The 21,708-nt window shown below is 39.1% G+C and overlaps 1 protein-coding gene across 1 annotated transcript in view; it reads right to left on the bottom strand.

Annotated features, from left to right (window-relative positions):
• Nucleotides 1-21,708, bottom strand: part of SLC27A4 (solute carrier family 27 member 4) — a 736,182-nt gene that overhangs the window by 453,306 nt on the left and 261,168 nt on the right. The window contains exon 5 of the mRNA XM_044058859.1: nt 20,874-20,943. Within this exon, the coding sequence (XP_043914794.1) occupies nt 20,874-20,943 (70 nt within the window). The remainder of the gene's footprint in view (nt 1-20,873; nt 20,944-21,708) is intronic.

Genomic DNA, 21,708 nt, shown 5'->3' on the forward strand with positions numbered 1-21,708 from the left:
CTCCTGTTTCAAATGTACTTTTTTTATTCGATTTCTTTTTCTTTTTTTTTTTTTTTTTTTAACTACACCAACACTATGTTTAGATTTAATAAAAGATGGATAACTGCAGTTTTCTTCCTTAAATGAATCTTTAAACATACTTCCTTCCTTCTTATATCTCATTCACAAACAAGGATAAAAATCTGTCCTGGATAAAACTAGTCCGTCTCTTCAAAGGCCATCCATGGTGCATCAAATGTCCAGTGATGTATACTCTCGATCCATGTATGTGTATTTTATTAGCAAACGTACTGATATGAGATAACACATGGCTGTACTTGCTCTTTGATTCCCCCACTCCAAACATATAATTTCGTTCACTCTCTGCTCACCAATTTCCCATTCATGCTTAATAGGTTCATAGGTTGGTACTAGGCTATCAGCCCTAGGGCCTATGCAAGCCTAGCTATAACAATTCCCTGGCTATTTCTTCCCAAAGTACAGTTTTGTACCTACCATAAATGTAGATGTTCGAGTGTTCACACTGCTGCAGTCATCACACTTGGGTTATCCTGCTGTCAGGCGGTCCTGCAGTCGGCCAGAGTTCCAAAGTCTTGGTCCTGCGTCGGTTGCTGTCACTTCTTCCCTGACGTCAGTGTGCCAGGGGTATATAAGAGGCATCCAACGCCATTTTCTTCAGTTTTTCTTGCCCCAGATGTCAGGTGCCCCCAAGTAGGTAGGCAATTCATATTGCTAATAAAACATGTAAAAGGAATAAAGGGAATACCTTCAGTTACAAGCAAATACACCACAAAGGTTGTACAGGATAGAAAAGGTATAGAAAAGTTCAGCTAGGTCAGAGGGGATGGAGGGAGGGTAACCTAGACTGCAGCAGTGTGAACACTCGAACATCTACATTTATGGTAGGAACAAAACTGTACTATATTCATCGTGTTACACTGCTGCAGTCATCACACTTGGGTTGAATCCCAAAGCTAAGGATGGGTGGTGGAACTAAACAGGGTTTGGAGAGGCTAGTAGGCCCTGCAGAACTGCAGTGGCAAAGCCAGTTCTGGTTTTAGAGTATAGAGGTAAGGGATAGTGCTTGGTGAAGGTCTGCACTGAACTCCAAGTTGCAGCCTCCAAAATATCCTTGGTTGGTACCCCTCTGAGGAAGGCTGTTGATGTTGCTGTAGCCCTGGTGGAATGGGGCCTAATGTTACCAGGTACATGTTTCCCATGGTGTGTGTAGCAGAAACAGATACAATGTCCTATCCATTTTGAAGCCTTTCCTTGTGATCCTGCAGCATAGGATACAAAGAGCTGGTCAGATTTTCTGAAAGTCTTAGTTTTATCCAAGTAGTAACGTGATTGCCTGTGAATGTCCAAAGAGTGTAGGAGCCTTTCCCCTTTGTTCTGGGGGTTTGGGTAAAAGGTGGGCAAATTAATGGTTTGGTTTAGGGCCACACTGGATACCACCTTTGGCATAAAGGAAGGGTTAGTTCGTAAAGCGACTCTGTCTTGATGAAAAATGATGAAAGGCTCCACTGTCATTAGGGCCTGTAGCTCTGAGACTCTTCGTGCTGAAGTTATTGCTAGCAGCAGAACAGTTTTCCATGATAGAAACTGTAGATGAGCTGTAAAAGCTGGTTTAAAGGGCGGTAGTGTAAGTTTTTCCAAAACAAAATTGAAATCCCAAGTTGGTGTTGGTGCTCTCCGGGGAGGTCTTATGTTCTTAGCCCCTCTGAGGAACTGTCTTAGTAATGGATGTGAAAATATAGGAGGATCCGTGTTGTATTGAGCTGAAATAGCCAAGGCGTGGATCTTAATAGATGAAAAAAAGAAAGTCCTTTGTGCAACATCTCAGTTAAATATTTTAGAATCTGAGGAATATTTGGGACAAGGGGATTTTGGCCTTTAGCCTGGTTCCAGGCGCAGAATCTTTTCCATTTGTCTGAATAGGCTTTCCTGGTGCTGGGCCTCCTGGCCTCCAGAATGACATCCATCACAGCTTTAGAGAGAAGTGTTGACTGGTTGTTTAGGTAATTTGCCATGCAGCCAGATTTAAAGTCTTGAGCTGGCTGTATAGAATCTGATTGTTTTGCTGAGTGAGCAGGTGAGGAATTGGAGGCAAAATCAATGGTGGGCCTTTTGCCATGTTCCTTAGTATTGGATACCAGTGTTGGCGTGGCCAGTCTGGAGCAATGAGTATCATTTGTGGCCTCTCTAATCTGGCATTCAGCAGCACCTTTGCCAGAAGAGGCAGTGGAGGAAAGGCATACATTGTCAATGTTTTCCAACTGAATGAGAGGGAGTCCACTTTCCAAGCTAGTGTGTGGTATGTCCTTGTGCAGAATTTCCGTAGTTGGTAGTTTTGGGGGGAAGCAAACAGATCTATGTCTGGGCTCCCCCATTTTTGAGTTATCATTGCGAATACTTGTGGATCTAGTTTCCACTCGTGAGGATCTATGATGTTTCTGCTTAGATTGTCTGCCAATGTGCTCTTCTTTCCTGGCAGGAATTGTGCTTGTAGTTGAACTTGGTAGGTCAGTGCTGTGTTCCACAAGGTCATTGCTTGCCTGCACAGGGGGTAGGAATGTGTGCCCCCTTGCTTGTTTATGTACCACATCACTGTGGTGTTGTCTGTCTTTATTAGGAGTTGTCCTGGATGTAGGAGGTCCTTGAAAGCTGTTAGGGCATTTTGTACAGCTAGCATCTCTTTTTGATTGATATGTAGATGCCTTTGATCTGCAGACCATTTGCCCTGAATACATTGTCCTGCCATGTGTGCTCCCCAGGCATAATCCGATGCATCTGTTGTTATAGTTTGCCTGGCTGGGGGTAAGGCAAAAGGCTGACCCTTGTTGAGGTGACAGCCCACCATAGAAATTCCTGTTGAAGGCAGGGAATGAGTGGAATTATTGTTTCCAAGCTGTGGCTGTGTTGAGTCCATACACTTTTCAGGTACCATTGTAATTTCCTCATATGCAGTTTTGCAAATGGTATTAGTAGTATGCAAGATGCCATGAATCTCAAGGCCTGCAGAATTTTTCTTGCAGGGAGTTGGGTCTTTGTTGCCATCATTTTGAAGTACTGAGTCAGTTGTCCTTGCTTGTCTGGCATGAGATCAGCCATCTGGGCCGTTGTATTTAAGCTGGCACCCAGGAATATTGTGTCTTGTGAGGGTACTAGTTTTGACTTCTTTTCGCTTACTGTGTACCCTAGGCAACTTAAACGCCAAATGCTTTAAAAGAATGTCCTTGTTTTCTGCTTGAATAAGGCAGTCGTCCAGGTATGGATATATTTGAATTCCTCTTTGTCTGCAGTATGCAATTACTGGTGCCAGGCATTTTGTGAAGACCCTGAGCGCAGTAGATAAGCCAAAGGGCAGTGCAGAGAACTGGTAATGGGTTGAACCTGCTATAAATCGGAGGTATCTTCTGCAATTTTGTCTGATAGGGACATGCAGGTATGCCTCCTTGAGGTCCAACGTTACTAGCCAAGCCTTTTTGCCCAGCATGGGAAGAAGCTGCTGTAGTGTTAGCATCTTGAATTTGGGTACTTCCAGATATGTGTTTAGAATTGAGAGGTCCAGAATGGGTCTCCAGGCTTTGTCCTTTCGGGGAACTAGAAAGAGTCTTGAGTAAAATCCTTGTCCTTGCTCCTGTGTTGGGACCTTTTGAATGGCTCTCATGTCCATGAGAGCTGAAATTTGCTTTTGAGCCTCTGCCCATTGATTTGGTAAGCGTGAAAGTGGCATCTGTATCCTTGAGATACAATATTTAGGACCCATTTGTCTTTTGTGATGCTGTGCCAGTTGTCTGCAAAAAGTGCTAGTTTTCCTCCCAAGGGAGCTACCAAGAGGGATTTTGCTTGGCAGTCTGAGGGGTAAGTCATTGTGTTCGTCTTCTGATAGTTTGAGACCTGTCTTCTCCTTTTTGGGTTGTGGCACCCCGTTGTCGAGGCTGGTAAGAGCCTTGTGACTGACCTCTGCCCCTTGGGTATCTGTATTTGCCCCTCTGTGGTCTTGCAGAAGCTGGAAAGGACCAGTTTTTGGTTGGCCAATTTCTGCTGAAACGAGGGGGTTGAACCTGTAAAAAATCCTTGACCGTCTGCATAGATTTTGCTTTATCCTCCATTTTCTTTAAAACCTCTTCTGCTTTTACACTAAATAAAACATCATGCTGTAAAGGTGCATCGAATAACTTTGCTTTAACATGATCAGGTAAAGTTTGTTCTTTTAACCAAGCATGCCTACGTATGACAGACCCTGTCACTGCTGCTCTACAAGAAGCTTCCAATGAATCAAATCCACATTGCAAAGTATGTTTTCCCACTTGTTCAGCTGCATGCAACAAATCTTGCTGTTCTGTATGTGTGATCATTTTTTGTTTTAATTGAGACATCAAATATTGATGATATTTCAGCATGTGAAAGTGGCAATTTAAGGCCCTCATAGCTAGAGTAGCTGAGGTATATACTTTCTTTCCCCATCTGTCTAGTGCTCTAGAATCCCTTTCAGAGGGTACAGGATTTTTAGCAATAGAGGCCTTAACCCCTTTGGGACCCTGGGAAATTATTTCTGGGTCAGCAACAGGGCTTTTATACAGGAATTTGTGTGAGTCAGGGACTCTGTAGTATCTGTCTGGTTTGGCTGGTGCAGGAGGTAGTGAATCTGGGTTAAGGCTAGATTCTGAAAAATCATCATCCAAAATGTCTAACACGGGTGGAATAGCAAGTGGTCTGTGCTGGGGTAGTAAAAGGAACTCTCGGAGACTTTTCTTAGAATCAGAGTAATCCTGGCCTTCCCAGTGGAAATGTTCCCTCATGGTATGTAAAGTTTCCCCAAAAGAGTAGTCTTCTGGGGAAGATGCTGAAGGGATAGACTTTTCAGCATCAGAGTCTTCATAAGGGGGAAAAGAATATTCCAATATTCCTGTTCCTCAGAAGAATCTGAGGAAATTGAAACCTGGTCAGAGGAAGCGTAGTCCTCCTCCTGTCTTGGCCTTTTATCAGGAGGGGGATGGGAACCCCTGATAAGGGTAATTAAATCTTCAGCCATCTTAAGCATCTGTTTCTTAGGCATGGGGCCTTGTACTGGAGACTGCTGTACAGTCTTCTTTGTTTTTAAAGGGGTTTTCAGCTTTGCATAAGATTTAATAGTGAGTGTAGTCGGTCTGAAGACACCTTCTGCAACTGAAGGCATTTCAACTGCACCGGAATCTCCTTCAGCCATGGAGTCGGAAGGGCCTAAAGGTAAAGGTTGTGGAGGCCTAGCAATCTCCACTTGGGAATCGGATGCCGCCTAGGGTTCTAAATTAGCGGTCATCAGGGGCTGCGTAGACGCCTCACTGAAAACCGGAGAACCGGCGACTGGCCTAGCAGAGGCCTCGAAGTCTGGTTTGGGTCTCGGCTGCCTGTCTTTATCTTTGCGTTTTTTATGCATTCCGGTCGTCAGTTGCTCCGATGGCATAGTATAATTAAATTTCCTACCAAAATAATGTCGGGCGAAATCAAACCGACGTTTAATAGTAAGTTTGTTACACCTAGCACAAAACCGACAACCTGTGACGTCGTGGTCTGGGCCTAGGCAAGGAATGCAATAAGAATGAAAGTCCTTATGAGGTATTTGCTTCCCACAAGAAATGCAATTGTTAACTTTTTCTGACATCGGACTGAGGCAAGAAAAGGTTCCCCAATGGGGTACTTAGCTTTATTGAAGACTTCGGTCTGAAATTCGATTTGAAAATCTCAGGAGTCGGCCGACCGGCACTTGCGAACTGTTTCTGCTTTGGACACTGAGCAGCAAGAAAGACTGAAGAAAAAGGCATCGGATGCCTCTTATATACCCCTGGCGCACTGACGTCAGGGAAGAAGCAACAGCAACCGACGCTGGACCAAGACTTTGGAACTCTGGCCGACTGCGGGACCGCCTGACAGCAGGATAACCCAAGTGTGATGACTGCAGCAGAGTAAAACGATAATAAGCACCAGGGACACATTTTAAACATTGCTTGTATAATTTTGGAAAGTTGCTTGCATAAAATGTTGTGTTACCACTGTACATTTCACTGCCAAGTCTTGAACCCAGAACCCTGTGCAATACAATCAGAGCAACATACTACTAAGCTAAATCAGCAGTTTCCTGAAAGACAGGAAGACCTACTTAAATGGCAATTATTTAGTGAATTCAGTTCTCACTCATCACCACAGTTCTCAACCTCTTAGCACAAAAATACAGAACAAAGCCAATAATGGGGGAATACAGTCCCAAAATAGGGACACATTTCAAATACTGATCTTATAAACTTAGAAAATTGCTAGCATAAAAGGTTTTGTTTTAGTGCTCCTGAAAACCAGAGATTTAATGAGGAACAGAACAAAATTGCGAGGCATAAATTCACAAGTGATGGTGGCTAGGGACTTTAGGCCCTTTTTACCTGCACCCAAGGTACAGGGTTTGAGCCTGTGTATCTCTAGCCACCAGATGTATCCTGTTGGGGGCATTTACACTCACACACACACACACACACATATACACACACACATATACACACACACATATACACACACACACACACACACACACACACACACACACACACACACACACACACCTGAAATCTCTATTTAATAATGCTGAAGACAGTACCTTAGCTCTTCATACAGAAATCCTGCTGACCGAACGGCATCCCCAGCTCAGCAGTAAGAAATCTGTGGCAGTTCATAAAGGAATACTCAGCTCTGCAGTTAAAGAAATCTGCGGGTGAATAAACTGCCTGAACGGCATAGTGCAAAACTGCAGTTAAATAAAGAAATCTGCGGCTGAATAAACCTGCCCGAATGGCATAGTGCATAACTGCAGTTAAACAAAGAAATCTGAGGCTGAATAAACTGCCTGAACGGCATAGTGCATAACAGAAAGAGATGAATCTTGTACCTATTCAAACAGGCGTGCGATCACTGCGCAAGTAATGACGAGTTGGGATGGTCGCAAGTGCTACAAAAGTGGGGAGGGCACCCCTCCCCCCTCGCTGTATGGTTCTGGGGCCATGTCCAGGAATTCCACCTTATCATAACTATAGTGGCTAGTGATGTGTAAAAAGTCTGTGGTCTTTTCAATGTTGAAGAAGCTGTGCAGCTTGTCCTAGGAGCCTTTCCATGTGATAAAGATATGGTCAATAAAACAATAGTAAAAATTCATGTATTGATAAAAATCTGAGGAAGAGATATTTTTCTCCTCCCATCTCACTTAGGCTATATTGGCTAGTTTGGTGGCCAAAGCAGCTTCCATAGCTACATCCTGTTTGTCTGTTCCATTTCTGATTGAAGTGAAAGCAGATGTTGGTGAGTATGATGTCCAGCATATTCTCAACTGCTTTTATTTCTCCATGGTTGCTGTTGGACCTTGAGCTCATATTCTTTTTCACAGCATTAATGCAGTAATTATGGAGAACAATAGTGTATAGGGCTTCCACAGTAATTGTGACTAGTATTGCCTCCAGTTGTATTTTTATTTCTTTGATTTTTTTAAAGATGGTGATACTTATTGACAGAGATGGGGGTGGCCATAGGCAACCCCTGTGCTAACACATATGCAAATCTTGTGCTAGATGATTGGGAGAACAATCATGTGTTTGCCAATAATGAGTTTTTAACTCATATAAGATTTTACAAGAGGTCTGTCGACGATATCTATGTTTTACAGCAAGGCAGTTTACAAGATTTAAAAAGGTTTGTGACATATTTAGAATCTATTATGGACTTTTTAAGATTCACCATGCAGTATTCGAATGGAAAGTTGAGTTTTTTGTATGTTACTGTGTGCTTTGATGAAGGAGGAGGTATTACGACAGCTGTTCATCATAAGGAATGTAAAATGAACAGTTTGCTAAATCGTACCAGTATGCACCCACGTCATATTTATGATAATGTGCTCAAAGGTCAACTACTTAAATATTCAAGATTACATACAAAGGATGAAGAACTATCTAATGCAAACACAGCTCTAAGTCAGTGCTTCTTATGGAAAGGTTATAAGAAGAAGGATGTTATGGACACGTTAGGAGGGGTAGAACAGCTTAAGAATACCATGGGGAAACCTTTTTATTCAGAGAAGGTTAGAAATGATTCACAGTTGTTGGTTGCAAATACTGAATGTCAAGTGAAGACGAGTGATTCTAACTTACTGAAGCAATGTCCGTTACGTTTGCAACAATATAAGAGATAACTGGAGAATTTTAAGCAGTGGTGTTCATATTAGGAGCAGAGTGGGTGAAACGCTTTCTTTTGCATTCAAAAATGGCAAGAATCTCAAATCAGTGATATGTCACAGGACTGTGAAAAGAGATCAGTCTTTGAGAAATAGACAGGGTGCGTTCCCCTGCAGACTCTGCACTTCCTGTAGATATATCTCAGAAAGGCTTCAGTCTTTGACAAATAGACAGGGTATGTTCCCCTGCAGACTCTGCACTTCCTGTAGATATATCTCAGAAAGGCTTCAGTCTTTGACAAATAGACAGGGTATGTTCCCCTGCAGACTCTGCACTTTCTGTAGATATATCTCAGAAAGGCAAGCTTTTGTACATCCAACTACTGGAAGAGCATATAGACTGATGGGCTATGCTGATTATTAAAACACAAATGTTATTTATATTGCCTGCTGCCAGAGTCTACTTCTCTTTATGTTGGCACATAGGTGACATGCTTGAGATATGTGAAGAATCCTCTAATGAAATATATTGCTCTAAATGCTGGTCATAATTTTCTCTTTTCAGTGTTAGCAGATCCAAGGGGTGGTGATATCTGAAAACATATACAGCTGAGATGCACCAGATTGGCAACTTGCATGCGCACACACCTCCTGGTCTTATCTCATGTTTTCTTCTCCAACCAGCCCTGACAGAGCAGAGATTGAAACAATAAGCTGTGATTAGTTGATGGTGACATTTAAATTCCTACACTGAGGAGAAGTTACTAGATCTGATGAACGGTGCAGCTATGTACCTAAAAGTGCTTATCTTTTAATTTTAACACCAGTTTTCATTTATTTATTTATTACATTTTTGGTTTTAAGAACTCAAGAGTTCCTAGTATGTTTTAATTTTTTAAGTGCCTTGCCATGGTGGTAGTGATCACGTTTACTATCCTGTGGTTTTATTTTTTTTTACTTTATCCACCTTTAGTAGCCATGTTTTTATTCTATGTATACACACACACACACACATATATATATATATATATATATATACATATATATATATATATATATATATATATATATATATATATATACATATACACATATATATATATATATATATATATATACATACATACACACACACATACATATGGGTCTACTTCTGTTTATCAAAAAAATCACTTTCTCAAAAAACAGAAAGTTGAGCCAACTTTAGCGAAAGTGCTCTTAAATGAAAGTGCACTTTCGCGAAAGCCGATTCACCGAATCAGAAAAAAATAAACAAACACCCATGGGGGGGCTGTACAACTACTGAACACCAGGGGGTTGAAATGAGACCAAATGTAAGTTTCTGGCTTGATAATGAACGACTTGATTCCAAACAGCAGAAACTTATGGACTCTTTGGCAATTCTGACATGGGGATAATTTTCCTGGAAATCCAAAGAGCAATTCCAATATCATATTTTCAAAGTAAGTAAGGTTACAGATTGCACAAAGACCACGCTTAATGCTTCCCCTGACATGAATGCATTCAGGCTGCTTAGTAAAATCCTGGCCCTTTAAGTTCTGATATGACCTCCTGGATGGCTTTGGTAAAGGATACTTGAGATCCCTTTTCTTGCCATCTGTTTTTGATCGGGGTACATGTAAGACAAGTGTTATGAAAATGGAACTGAAGATGGAAGAAAGGCAATCCTGTAATCCTTATTTATGAGTGTACTAAACCAGCTGCCCTTGGTGATTCATTTCTAAGAAGATAAATGGAGGGATGGATGAGCCTCCAAAGGAGGACAGACGAGGTCTAAGGGCGGTTGTTCACCACCTGTGGGTGGCCCACAGCTGCCTGACATTTTCCAAGAACCCCTTCCTTTTAGAGTGATTTCTGTGGAATTTCACAGGAATTAAGATTCATTCTAGTCTGCTGTTTGTTTTGTTTCTCTGTGGCATGATTGAACCACATCTGGAAGTGGCCTCTTTGTGCCCTTGAAAAAGAGAAGTGAGGGCGGATGAAATTTGGCACCCACATTTGTGAAGATCCTGTCGTCCTTTCCCATACATCCTAAATATGTACTGACTCTAAGCCCAAATAGACAAGATTCTCAAAAATGGGAAATGAAGAAAGCCACTATTTGTAGTCTCTTGTCATGTCAGTTAGTTTAGTTAGAGCCATGAATGCCAGAGTACAGCAAGGACAGATCCCACAGCCCTTGTTAAACCTTTGGCCGTTTTGTAAGTGACCTGCATTATCAGGCTATCCATAGCTGAAACACAGGCCAACTGTGACAAAGGTTTGTCCCCAGCAGGTCCATCAGTTAATTGTGCTACTGTTTGGGTTACTTCATCCTAGATGTCTGTTTAGAAGTCTACTATGTGGTGCAAATAATTAAGCACTATAATGAAAAAGGGGAGGATGTGTCTACTCGCTTCCTAAGGTAATCCATTGTTCTCATATAATTGGTGGATGACCTGACAGGCTCTGTGAAGCCAAGAGCCCTTTTCAGAGTGACTATTGAAACAAATCAAATGTGTCTAGGTTTGGAAGTCTCTGACCAGAAACAATACTCACTTATTTCCTTGGGAGACAAAAGGATATTCAGTCATGGTTTCTTACATATTGGATCAGCCGTACGTGAGCTTTGTCTAGCTACACTGGGAGCCACCTTCAGAATTGTAACCAATACAGGAACTACCCTGGAGCATCACTGGATAAACCAAAAGGCACTGCTAACGTATCCTCTGCATGGACAGTACAACAGCCACCACTTCTGCTGTATCAACTCCAGGACTTCCCCAAACTTTGTGTCATCAGTGTGGATGGTGGAGAATCAGTATCTTCTTCATCATCAGTATCAGCTATGAAAGACTTTCTTTAAACACCTTTATTGAAATATCACTTATGACACTGGCAAATTTACATTTATATAAAAGTAATCAAACTGTATTTACAAACATTATACTTCACATATATTACTATATATCATATAACCTAATCAATATTACTTAAATTATTCAATTCCTTTCTCTTTAAGCAAATGTCTTTATTAAACCATCATTTACGACACAGGCAATCATACATTTATATAAATGAAAACAAACCACACGAACACAATCTTACTTGCAAGAATTTTACTTCACAAACCATAGTGACACACTCCAATTTGCAAACATTATACATCATTTAGAATCTAACCAATCATTTTCAGTGAAACAATGCATAGCTCGTTTAAGTCCTGACTTCCTTTAAAAGTCATTCCTCCCCTGTATGTATTGTTCCCAAAATTCTCATTTTTCCTATGTAGTTTGCTCCTACCCTCTTCTAAAGATCTCACTTCCAGTTGTTTCTCTGTTACTATATTCATTTCGTCTCCAACAGCTGGATTAGATTTTGATTTCCAATTTCTAGTAATTGCTTTTTTGGCAGCCACCATTATTAGATACAGAGAGGCTTTACCATGTCTAGGCAATTCCAATTCTGTATCATAGCTCAGAAAAATCATCTCCTATTCACACCAATCTGTCCACCCAGCATCTCCTACAATGCATCCTGCAGAGAATCCTTAAAGTCCGCCAAATCACCGCACTGCCAGAAAATATGTTCCCAGTTACCACCTTCTTCCCCATTACACCTGCAGCATTTGCTATCTGAGGAAAAATTCTCTGGAGTCTACTTGGTGTATAAAAAATATCTATGTAAACATTTCCAAGCAAAAATCCTAAATCTTCTAGATTTTGCTGCATATTTGGGAGACATATATAAATCCTCCCATTGTTTCTTTGTAAACTGCTTATCCAGTCTCTCTTCCCAATCCTTTCTAATCTCCTCTGGTTGATTCTTATAGTTATCATGCAATATTCTGTATGCTCTACTAATTATTCCTTTTTTAACAGCAGCTTCTGTTGTAGATTCTACCAAAAACTCTACCAGTGTGGTCTTTCATTTAGCATGCCCCTATTTATTTCTCTTTGCCTATACCCTATCAATCCTTGGTAGGAAAAGCAATCTCTAACCTGCAGTCCAAATAAATTCTTGGCATCTTCCCATTCTATCACATTTCCCTCTCTAGTTATTTGCTCCCAATACCTTGGTTCTTTTGCCAGTTTTCTCCAATAAATTCCAGGCCCCTCTTGCCTATTGTCTGTATCCCTAATTACAGTTATCCCTATTAGCAGAATATTCTTTATTTATTCCTGTGTTGGCTTAGTTCTTAGGATACTTTCTGCTACTTTATACATATAATATTCTGTGTGATTATTTTTATTCTTTTTAAAGGCCTGCATCCAAAACCCCAGTCTCTCCTTGTTTATTGAGCTTACCCCATATTTCATCAACATCCCTTTCCACTTTGAATTATAGTTTTCAGCTTGTGTTATGTATAGGAGTCTTAACTGTGTAGCTCTGAAATACCCCTTCAAATTGGGTAATCCCAATCCGGCCTGTTCTACTGAAAGAATTTGCTTATCCCACTTGACTCTTGCCATCTTCCCCTCCCAGAAAAAAAATCTTCAACTCTTTATTAATAATTATCCACAACTTCTCCACTGGCTGATAAGAACATGCCTGTCCTTATGTATAAGACTAAAGGGACTAAAAACATTTTGACTGCTTGTATCTTACTATCCATATAACAGAGCTTCCATTTTCTCAGTTTTTGTTTTATTTTTTTGTTTGGTCTCTTCCCACATATCCTTAGCTGCCACACCAGAATCATTTTTATCCATACTCCTAAATTCTTCATGTCATCAAATCCCTATAAATATGGAATTTGCTGAACCAATTCATGTGTAGGTACCTAATTTACTGTTATTGCCTTTGTTTTACCTTAATTAATTGTGCATCCCGAAAAGATTTGAAACTATCTCAGATTGCTCCACAACAATTTATAATCATGGTTTAGTATTGAAATGGGCCTGTATGATGCTGGATCTGATGGAGCTTTACTCTCTTTAGGTATTATAGCTACCACTGCTTTCTTTCTGGATGTTGGTACTTCTCTTAAAATACTGTTAAACGAAACCTTCCAATTCTTTATCAGTTTTTTTTCTTCTACCTTTCAAACTTCCACAGGAATGCCATCTATTACGATGGACTTTCCTGTAGATTGGCTATAGATCACAATTTTTATCTCATCTCCTCCTATCCTAACCATTAGTAATTGAGTCTCATCTACCTCTAACCTTGGCATATTTAATTCTTCCATAAATATTTCCATTTGTGTCTTTTTTGAGTTCATTTCTCTGCTTTATCCAGATTTTCATAGATTTTCCAAAATATTTCTAATACCTCTACAGAATCTCATTACATTCCTTGTTATAGGCTCCCTAAGCTTGGCAACAGCCCTTTCTACTTTCTGTTGCCCGAGTCATTGAGCTAAAAGTTTTTGTGCTCTAGTGTTGTCATCAAAAAACAGCTGCTTAAAAGCAATCTTTCTCGACTTGAGTATATTACTGAGGTAATCCCTACTTTTTGCTTAGCATTCTGCAGTCGATCCTCTTCTTGTGTGAGATCCCCCCTATTCTGCAATACTTTAACATTCTAATTCTTGTTACTTCTTAACCATAGCTCACTCTCTTTTATTTCCACCCTATTTTTTTTAACTCCACCTTCATTTTATCTCACTCCCTAGCTATAGTTTCAGAAGTGATTTCTCTCATCTTGAGTAGCTCCTGAATAATCTCCACTACCCATTCCTTAAATTCCTCTCTTTTCAACAGATAGAGAGGACAGTGCCAGTGTCTCATTTTTATTTATTAAACTTTTTATTTTAGTTATTATTGGTACATGATTTGAAATAGTTATTGGATGTGTATCAAGACCTTCAATTAAATGCACATGCTCCTATGAAATGTAAATTCTATCTAGCCTAGACCAGTTTTTATATCTTGGGGAATAATATGTAAATTCGCTCTGAACTCCTATTACTGAATACACATCTTCCATGCCAAATATTTTCATAAATGTCTTCAAAAATCTACCCTCTTTTGTTATATTTTCCCTTCTGGCACCCCCACCCCCAAGATAAATCTTCACTTCTGCAAATCAACTTCTAGTCTCCACCTATAAGTAATATCCCTTGTTGAAAACTGATTATTTCTCCCAGAAGCAGTTTTAGGTGGCATATAAATACATGCCAGTGTAATTCTCTTTCCTCGCCAGTAGCCCCTTATCACTATAAATCTTCCAGTTTCATTATTTTTATCTTCTTCTATCACTAATGGGGCTCTTCTTGCAATTAATATACATATTCCTCTTTTCCTTTGTCCAATGCATTCTGATGAATAACCATCCTGAAAACCCCTTTTTCTCAAATGTACATGTTCAGTTCTTTCCAAGTGTGTCTCCTGTACATAGTTATTTGCATTATATATTTAATATACTTTACTATTCTTTTTTTTTGTATCTGTGAGACTTATTGACATTTACAGACATTACAGAAAGCATCACTGTATTAAAAGGTTATTATTCCCACCTTATATGTATAACACCTTTTTTATTAACTGTCTAGTTCCAGCTTTTGTGTTACATGCATACACTGTTTGGCAGGTTTAACTTTTATATAGTTGTTTCTTATCATATCCATTTGAGCCTATGTCACAGTTTACAAAACTTTTTTTGTTTTATTGAAAGCCATCAAACAAAACAAATAAAAGCCCTAATACCCCCTAAAACCTATTAATTTAATGCAAACACACAAAATGATGTGCATCTTCAAATTTACCCTCCTAATAGGAACAAATGTCCCAAATGACAATCACACTCTCAAACTTGAGTTAACCTAAAAGAAAGGTTATCCATGCTAAGACACATTGTGCAGCCTGTGCTTCTAAGTGCTAACTGGTTTTGTCTTATCTTTAGAGCTCTCCCAGCTACAAAAAGCCTTGAATGCTTTCATAATACATTATCTCTTAGTCAGTGTTTCTTTTCTTTTTTCCCCAGCCAATCACTCTCTACCAGACTGCAACCAATTTCTCTTTAGATTGCCTTCATGGAATCATGAGAAGCAGACAGCCAATTTCTCTTCATCAGATTGCTTCCATGGAGACATGAGGGCCAGATACAGAATTGCTACTAAGCATACATTCACACTTGCTAGAAAAAAGCCTCATCATATTTAATATTATTTTTCATTTACTTGCGTCATCTCAAAATGTGTTATTAAATCAATATAAGGTCCTTAATCCAGTTATTCCCCCATGCAAGAATGAAAAAGAGCACATTCATTTTTCTTTTGGCATGCTCCTTTAACCAGGCGCTTTTTATATTGCAGTGCCTACATTTCTTAAAACTGAACAAGGAAAAAGAGAGATGGGAGAAAGAAAGAAAAAAAGAAGAGCAGCACCTATTTACAATTCCCATTACACTTAAAAATAACTGAGAAAACCTTACTTTATAGCATGCAAAGAAAACCATACACCACAAAAATAGTACTACTAAGAAAAAAATGTTTTCTTTACTTACAGTTCACTTTCTCCCCTCTCTTACCCTCCCCCAAAGCATTTTTCCAAACATTAATGACATGAAGTACGGCATATACTTTACAGTCCCCAACAAGTACAACAAATTCTGGAGTTTGTGAACTATTAAAATACTACCAGTTCATTTTTGAAATTTACTACTAATCACCAGTTAGAAAATATTAATTTCTTAGATGTCACTGTTTATAAAGAACATGATTCTTTACATACACTAAAATCTATAAGAAATCTGTTTGGAATAATTCTTACTTGCATTACAGCAGTATGCACTCCAAAAGGATGAAAAATAATATTGTTAAAGGCCAGTTATTAAGAGGTAGTACACTAAGAAAGATGGTGATTTTGTCAATGAGAGCTCTAATATTATTCAGAATTTTGCAAGTAGAGGTTACCCTAGGAAAGTGTTGACTGAGATGTTGAGTGAAGTCTCTGAAATAAGAAAAGGAACATCAAAATCCAGTGTTAAAGCAGGTAGTAAAGATTTTAGAACTTCTACATTAGTTAGCAATTGTGTTGATGCTATGGCGATTAAAAGAATAATTTTTAATAACTGGAAAATTTTTAATCATAATCTTGATTTCAAAGAATAATTGGGAGACAAGTCCTCAGTTTGTACAAAAGAGAGGGAGAAGTTTAAAAAACTTTTTTCAAGCTAAATTAAAAGCACCTAGTAATATTATTGTAAATAAAATAGGGATGTACAAATGCTTCAGCTATAATTTTTGTGATTATCTTTACACAGGAGTGCATGAAATTTCAGTTAATATTAACATTGCTTTGAATGGCTGTTACACATGTAAATCTAGGTTTGTGGTTTACTTAGTGTATATCATGTTCTGCTTTTTATGTAGGGTGTATTTCTAGAGAACTTCTAGAAAATTAATCAGACGTATATATGAACATAAATTAATGTTGAAGATGAACTAGGGTGGAGAGAATGGGGTGTTGAAGATGAACTAGGGATGAGAGAATATACTTGGCAGGTAAAATTAAATGCTTGCCACCCACCAGGACTTAACAGGGAAGACTTTGTTGCTTATTTAAAAAAAAAAAAAAAAGTTTAAGCATTAGCATTCCCGTATATGTGTTTTAGTTATGTCATGTGATTGTTTTTGTATGTCATGTGACAGTATTGTGTTTTAAAAGCTAGGTTAAAGAAATGTATGTCAGTCTGAGAAAGTCTTACGTAGACGAAAGTGCTTACTGGTTTCTTTATTAAAGTGGTTTGGTTTCTTTTTACGTCTTTTATTTTGTAGTTTATTAGTGCATTTTTTTTACCTTTGGATTATTAAAATTCTGAAAAAATCCAACATTTCCAGATTTTCTTGTTCTGTCATATTTCACAAATATAATTACTGCATTATAATCCCGCATTAAGTTACTGATTTTACTACTGTTCATCTCCATCTCCCAAATCCTGTCTCTTCTTTATTTCCAATGTACTCGCAATTCTTATAGTCAGCTCTTGTGCTCCTTTCCTTCTTTCCAACATTTTCCTTTGAAACACTGGAAAATGTTTCATAGGTATAGTCTCTCAGTGGTCTTTATTACCAGAAGCAACTTAGAAAAGCAATTGACTGGTTCCACACCATAAACTCTATACATCCACAGGAATAACAGGACCAATATTCTTATGAACGCACTTTATTCCAAACACAAAGTTAGTTAAGTGTTTTCGTCTCTGTTTTGGTGAAGGAGACAAAAGTGCTTAACTTTCTTTGTCTTTGGAAGTGTATTGCTTTTCTAAGTTGGTTTTGGTCAAATATACTGGCAATTTCATCTGCATGGTTTTGTTTTACAAGTTTATTACCAGAAGAACAAGAAGTAGAATCTCCTTCTGTTTCACAGCTCACTTTTTGTTGGACAAAATTTTGTATTTCTTCCTTAGCTTGTACTTTATCAAAAATGATTTTGCCCCTCCAGGGAAGAATACCTACAAGACAGCTGGGTACAGCAGTTTGAATCTCACACCCGTGTCTCGACATTCCCTGAATAGTGAAATGAATTTACTCTTCTGCCTGGTGTACAATGAGTAATCATTACCCGCAAACACTCTGCTGTCTCCCACTTTTAGTACTTTGTCCTTCTTCCACAGTTTTGTCAGAATCAACTCCTTCTGCAGGTAGGATTGCGTCTTTACTATTAAAGGTCTAGGTTGCTTTCTCACAGCCAGGTTTGGAGCACACACACAATATGCCCTTTCAACTAACAACTCCTGCTGTGAAATACCAGTCCGGTTGCTTATTTGTGCTTTCTTAAAATTAATGCAGTCTGTCCCTTTCAGCTTCTCTAGTATAGATGAAAATCTCACATTTCCCTACATGCTTTGTCCTCTAATTCTATTATGTTTTGAAACATCTCTTCCTGAGCAGTCTCATATTCAGTCAGCCTTTTCTTCACTTCACCCTCTGATTTTTGCAGCTTTATCACCTCATCTGAATATCCGTTTAAAGCTTCTTCCATTTTTCCAGCCTTCTGTTGTTTGTGCTGACATACTCCATCAGTGTTTAGTTTATTTTAACCAGGTCTGTGTGCAATTGTCTTATATCTTTCTGTAGGTTACTGGAAGTCATGTCTAGAGGCTGCATTGCTTTTTGCTGAACAGCTGAAGAACTTCCCCCAGTCAATGCTTCTTTCTCACTTTTTGTAGCTGATTTTTTTCCAGGTGCTTTTTTTTTTTACTTTTTGGCATCCAGGTAGTACACACACTAGCCAGTTACTGAAATTTACCCATAAACACAAACGTCCACTGGCTTTCTCTGCTGACTTTCTGTTTTCACACTAGGAGAGCTACAGTCAAGCTGTTACTCAGTGTGCAGCCATCTTGGAAGTCCAGCCATGAATGACTTGATGTGCAAAAGCTGAATCCTCTTGCATGTAGCTTTTCTGGTAATCTTCAGAGAGTAAGAGTGCAAAGATAAGGGATGACAAGACATACTGTTGCCTTAGAGCTGAACTTGTGAGCTCTAGAAGGTCTTGGTGTTTTGCTGACTGTCTGGTAACATGGCAGAAAGTTAAGACAAGGACTTAACTGATAGGACTTAAAATTCTGTCACTGAAAAAGGAAACTGCACTAGGTGGTACCACAGCAAGAAAGACTGATGAACTAGCATCAAGGTCATTGTTGAGGTCTGGGCCAATAGCAGGGTATGCAGAACTGAGCAGTTGGACAGAAAAGGACTGATATCATGCCAGACATACTTGATCTGCAACAATAGCTGGATCTCATCATCGACCCCAGAGGCACTGCTGATATCAGTAGAGCTAAAGTTAATAACATTCATATTAGAACTTCGAGGTTTGAAGGCTTAATGTGGAGACAATGATCTAATCAATATCAAAGTTTCTACCACTGACATATGTTCTGATCCTGCCTTTGATGTTGCAAGAGTTGAGAATGGCATCCTCAGGACTGGTTCCAGGAACTGTGTGGGTGTAATGATCATTTCAGAGTGTCTGGATTTAGTGTAAAACAGAAATGGACTCCCTCCAACACAATAGGATGCAACACAAGCTCCCAAATGCCTTTCCTTAGCCCTAAGTGCCACTGCCAACCTGCTGTAGTTAAAACTGAATGCCAGGGGCTGGAGTCAGCACTGGTGGCTATGGTGTCAAAAGCCTAGGCTGCAAAATCAAAATGGCTGCAAAATCAAAATAGCCTCTTTGATAGGGTGTATATCACACAAAACTAGATAAACTGAGTTTTGGAAGACTGTGAAAGAGAAGAAGCTTTCTCCACAATCTTAACTGGCATCTGCTGAGAGAAGGTTCATTGCTTTTTTGCTTAAGCTCAAAAAAACAAAGAAAGCTGGTTTATGAGAAATTCTAGGCTGCTCATACACTTTCTTATCTGAAGGAGAACCTATTTTACTGGAAAATGGAGGTCAATTATGTGGTAGACCTTAATGCCAAAGAAGGACCGGACTCAATTTTAGCAGAGAGTCTTCTACTGTAGATACAGTTTATGTAGGTCTGGACAATGGTTGTAAGTTGCTGATTTAAAACACTTGGAAATATGACTTTTTCCAAAGCAAATGACATAGTTACCACGGCAATCCTAGAAAGGAATTGTCTTCTCACAGGCTCGCTTTTTGAAGGCATGGTCTGTTTTGACAGCAGAAACACACCCAAACAAATCTATTCAGAAAGTTAGATAAAACTTTCTTCTCATCAGTAAAGAGTTTAAACAGAAAAAAAACTGACAAAGTAGGTCATGAGTCAAAACAGGAGAACATGTTTGACAGGGAAAATTGTCAAAAAGCTGCAGAAACTATGACAGTTGTAAACAAAAAAGGAGACTTGAAATGTGAGATTATCCACAAAAAAAAAAAAAAAAAAATATATATATATATATATATATATATATATATATATATTAACCTCCCCAAAAATAGCAAAACCTCCCCCAAGCTGCTTCCGACATCTGTCCAAGTTGAAGAGAAACAACAAAGATATGGAGAAGACAGTCACAGAAATATATTACTATACAAGGATAATGCTTGGTAACCTTAGCAAATCTGCATCTGCCAACCATAGTCCTGCTGTTAATAAAGATAAATCTCCTCTCACCAGACTGCTGCTCTAGCAAAAGGGTGTGCATTTACTGAACATTCTGCAAGCTAATATTGTGTTTGCTTAGAAAAACTGGGTGTCAAAGCAGTCATAGGTGGCATTATTATTTTTTGCCTAAGGAAATAATATCAAGAACAAGGAAGGAGCTGTGGACAATGAAGATTATTAGCACTTTTCAGGTGCAATAAGTTTCACATAAAGCCTTCAGTGACATAGACTTATTCAAGTGATCATGATTTCTGCTCCCATAATCAGTATGTTAAATATGGCAAACATGGAGAACCAATGACTTTTAGTGTGACCCAGACAAAAATAATGATGCTTGACTGAAGAAACAAAACATTAATGTTGATTGCTGGTGGTACACATTTGTGTAATCCTCAGTGCTGCCAATTCATGAACTATCAATCCCACAGTCTACTCCAAGTCACCTATATTTAAGGCAAGCAAATCTGCTAGAAATAATTCTAGATACTTAGCAAATTAATACTCCCTCCAACTGAACACTGAGCAACAGTACTAGTGCCCTGACCAAAGTCCTGCTACTCTAGTCTCCACTCAGAAATCATGAGACAATCTTATAAACATCTAATTCATAAAAATGTTCAATAAAACAAACATGAAAAACTTTACTTTCTTCTCACCTGCTATGCACTACGATAGCAGCTTTGGGCATCCCTGTTGTTCCAGATGTGTAAATGTAGAAAAGGCGATCTAAGGAAAAAAAAAGCAAACATAGTCAATAAAGAATGAGCTTTTCTCATGCAAAGTCAAATTATATGAAAGTTACAAACTTTCCTCGATGTTGCATCTGGTTGGAGAATTCAGTCTTTGTTAACTTTCAGGACTTAGGCACTCCATTCATGCATGCTCAGTGGGTAAAACACTCCCAAGCTACCCTTGCACCTCCTCTTACCCATGATCCTTGCATCCCTCACTTTCATCTCTAGTCTCTGACCAAGCTAAACACACAGAGGGAACACACCTTGCCCAGCAAAGACTTATGGATGGAGAAAGGGATAATCATTGAAGAAGGAATTCTCCAAACAGGTCTGACACTGTGATAAGCAGACAACTTTTATATTTAATAAACAGGTTCAGTTTTCAGTAACCTTCAGAACAGAGGTTCCTAGCTGACTCTCTTGGGTGACCAGCCTATAGAAACATGCCCTTCCTTTGGGTAGTGGTGATGAAAGGGAAGATCTGGACTTGAAAGCAATGTCCAGTTTATTATTTCTGATACAAAGTGCTCAGAAAAGACCATGGTGCTGTAGCACAGATGTCATTTATTGATGCATACCCCCCCCCCCCCCCCAAAAAAAAAAAAAAAATGTTGCAACAGTCCTAGCTGAATCAGCCTTCAACTCAGCTGTAGTTCCTTAATATACTTACACAAAGTAAGTATAGTCTGCCAGTGGGCCAGACAGAGCTTAGTGACGTGACAGTGTACTATCCTGTGCCCTACTTTCCTGTAACTGA

This window comes from Protopterus annectens, chromosome 16.part0 (assembly GCF_019279795.1).
Source record: "Protopterus annectens isolate FY-2018-M chromosome 16.part0, PAN1.0, whole genome shotgun sequence".
Taxonomy (NCBI): domain Eukaryota; kingdom Metazoa; phylum Chordata; order Ceratodontiformes; family Protopteridae; genus Protopterus; species Protopterus annectens.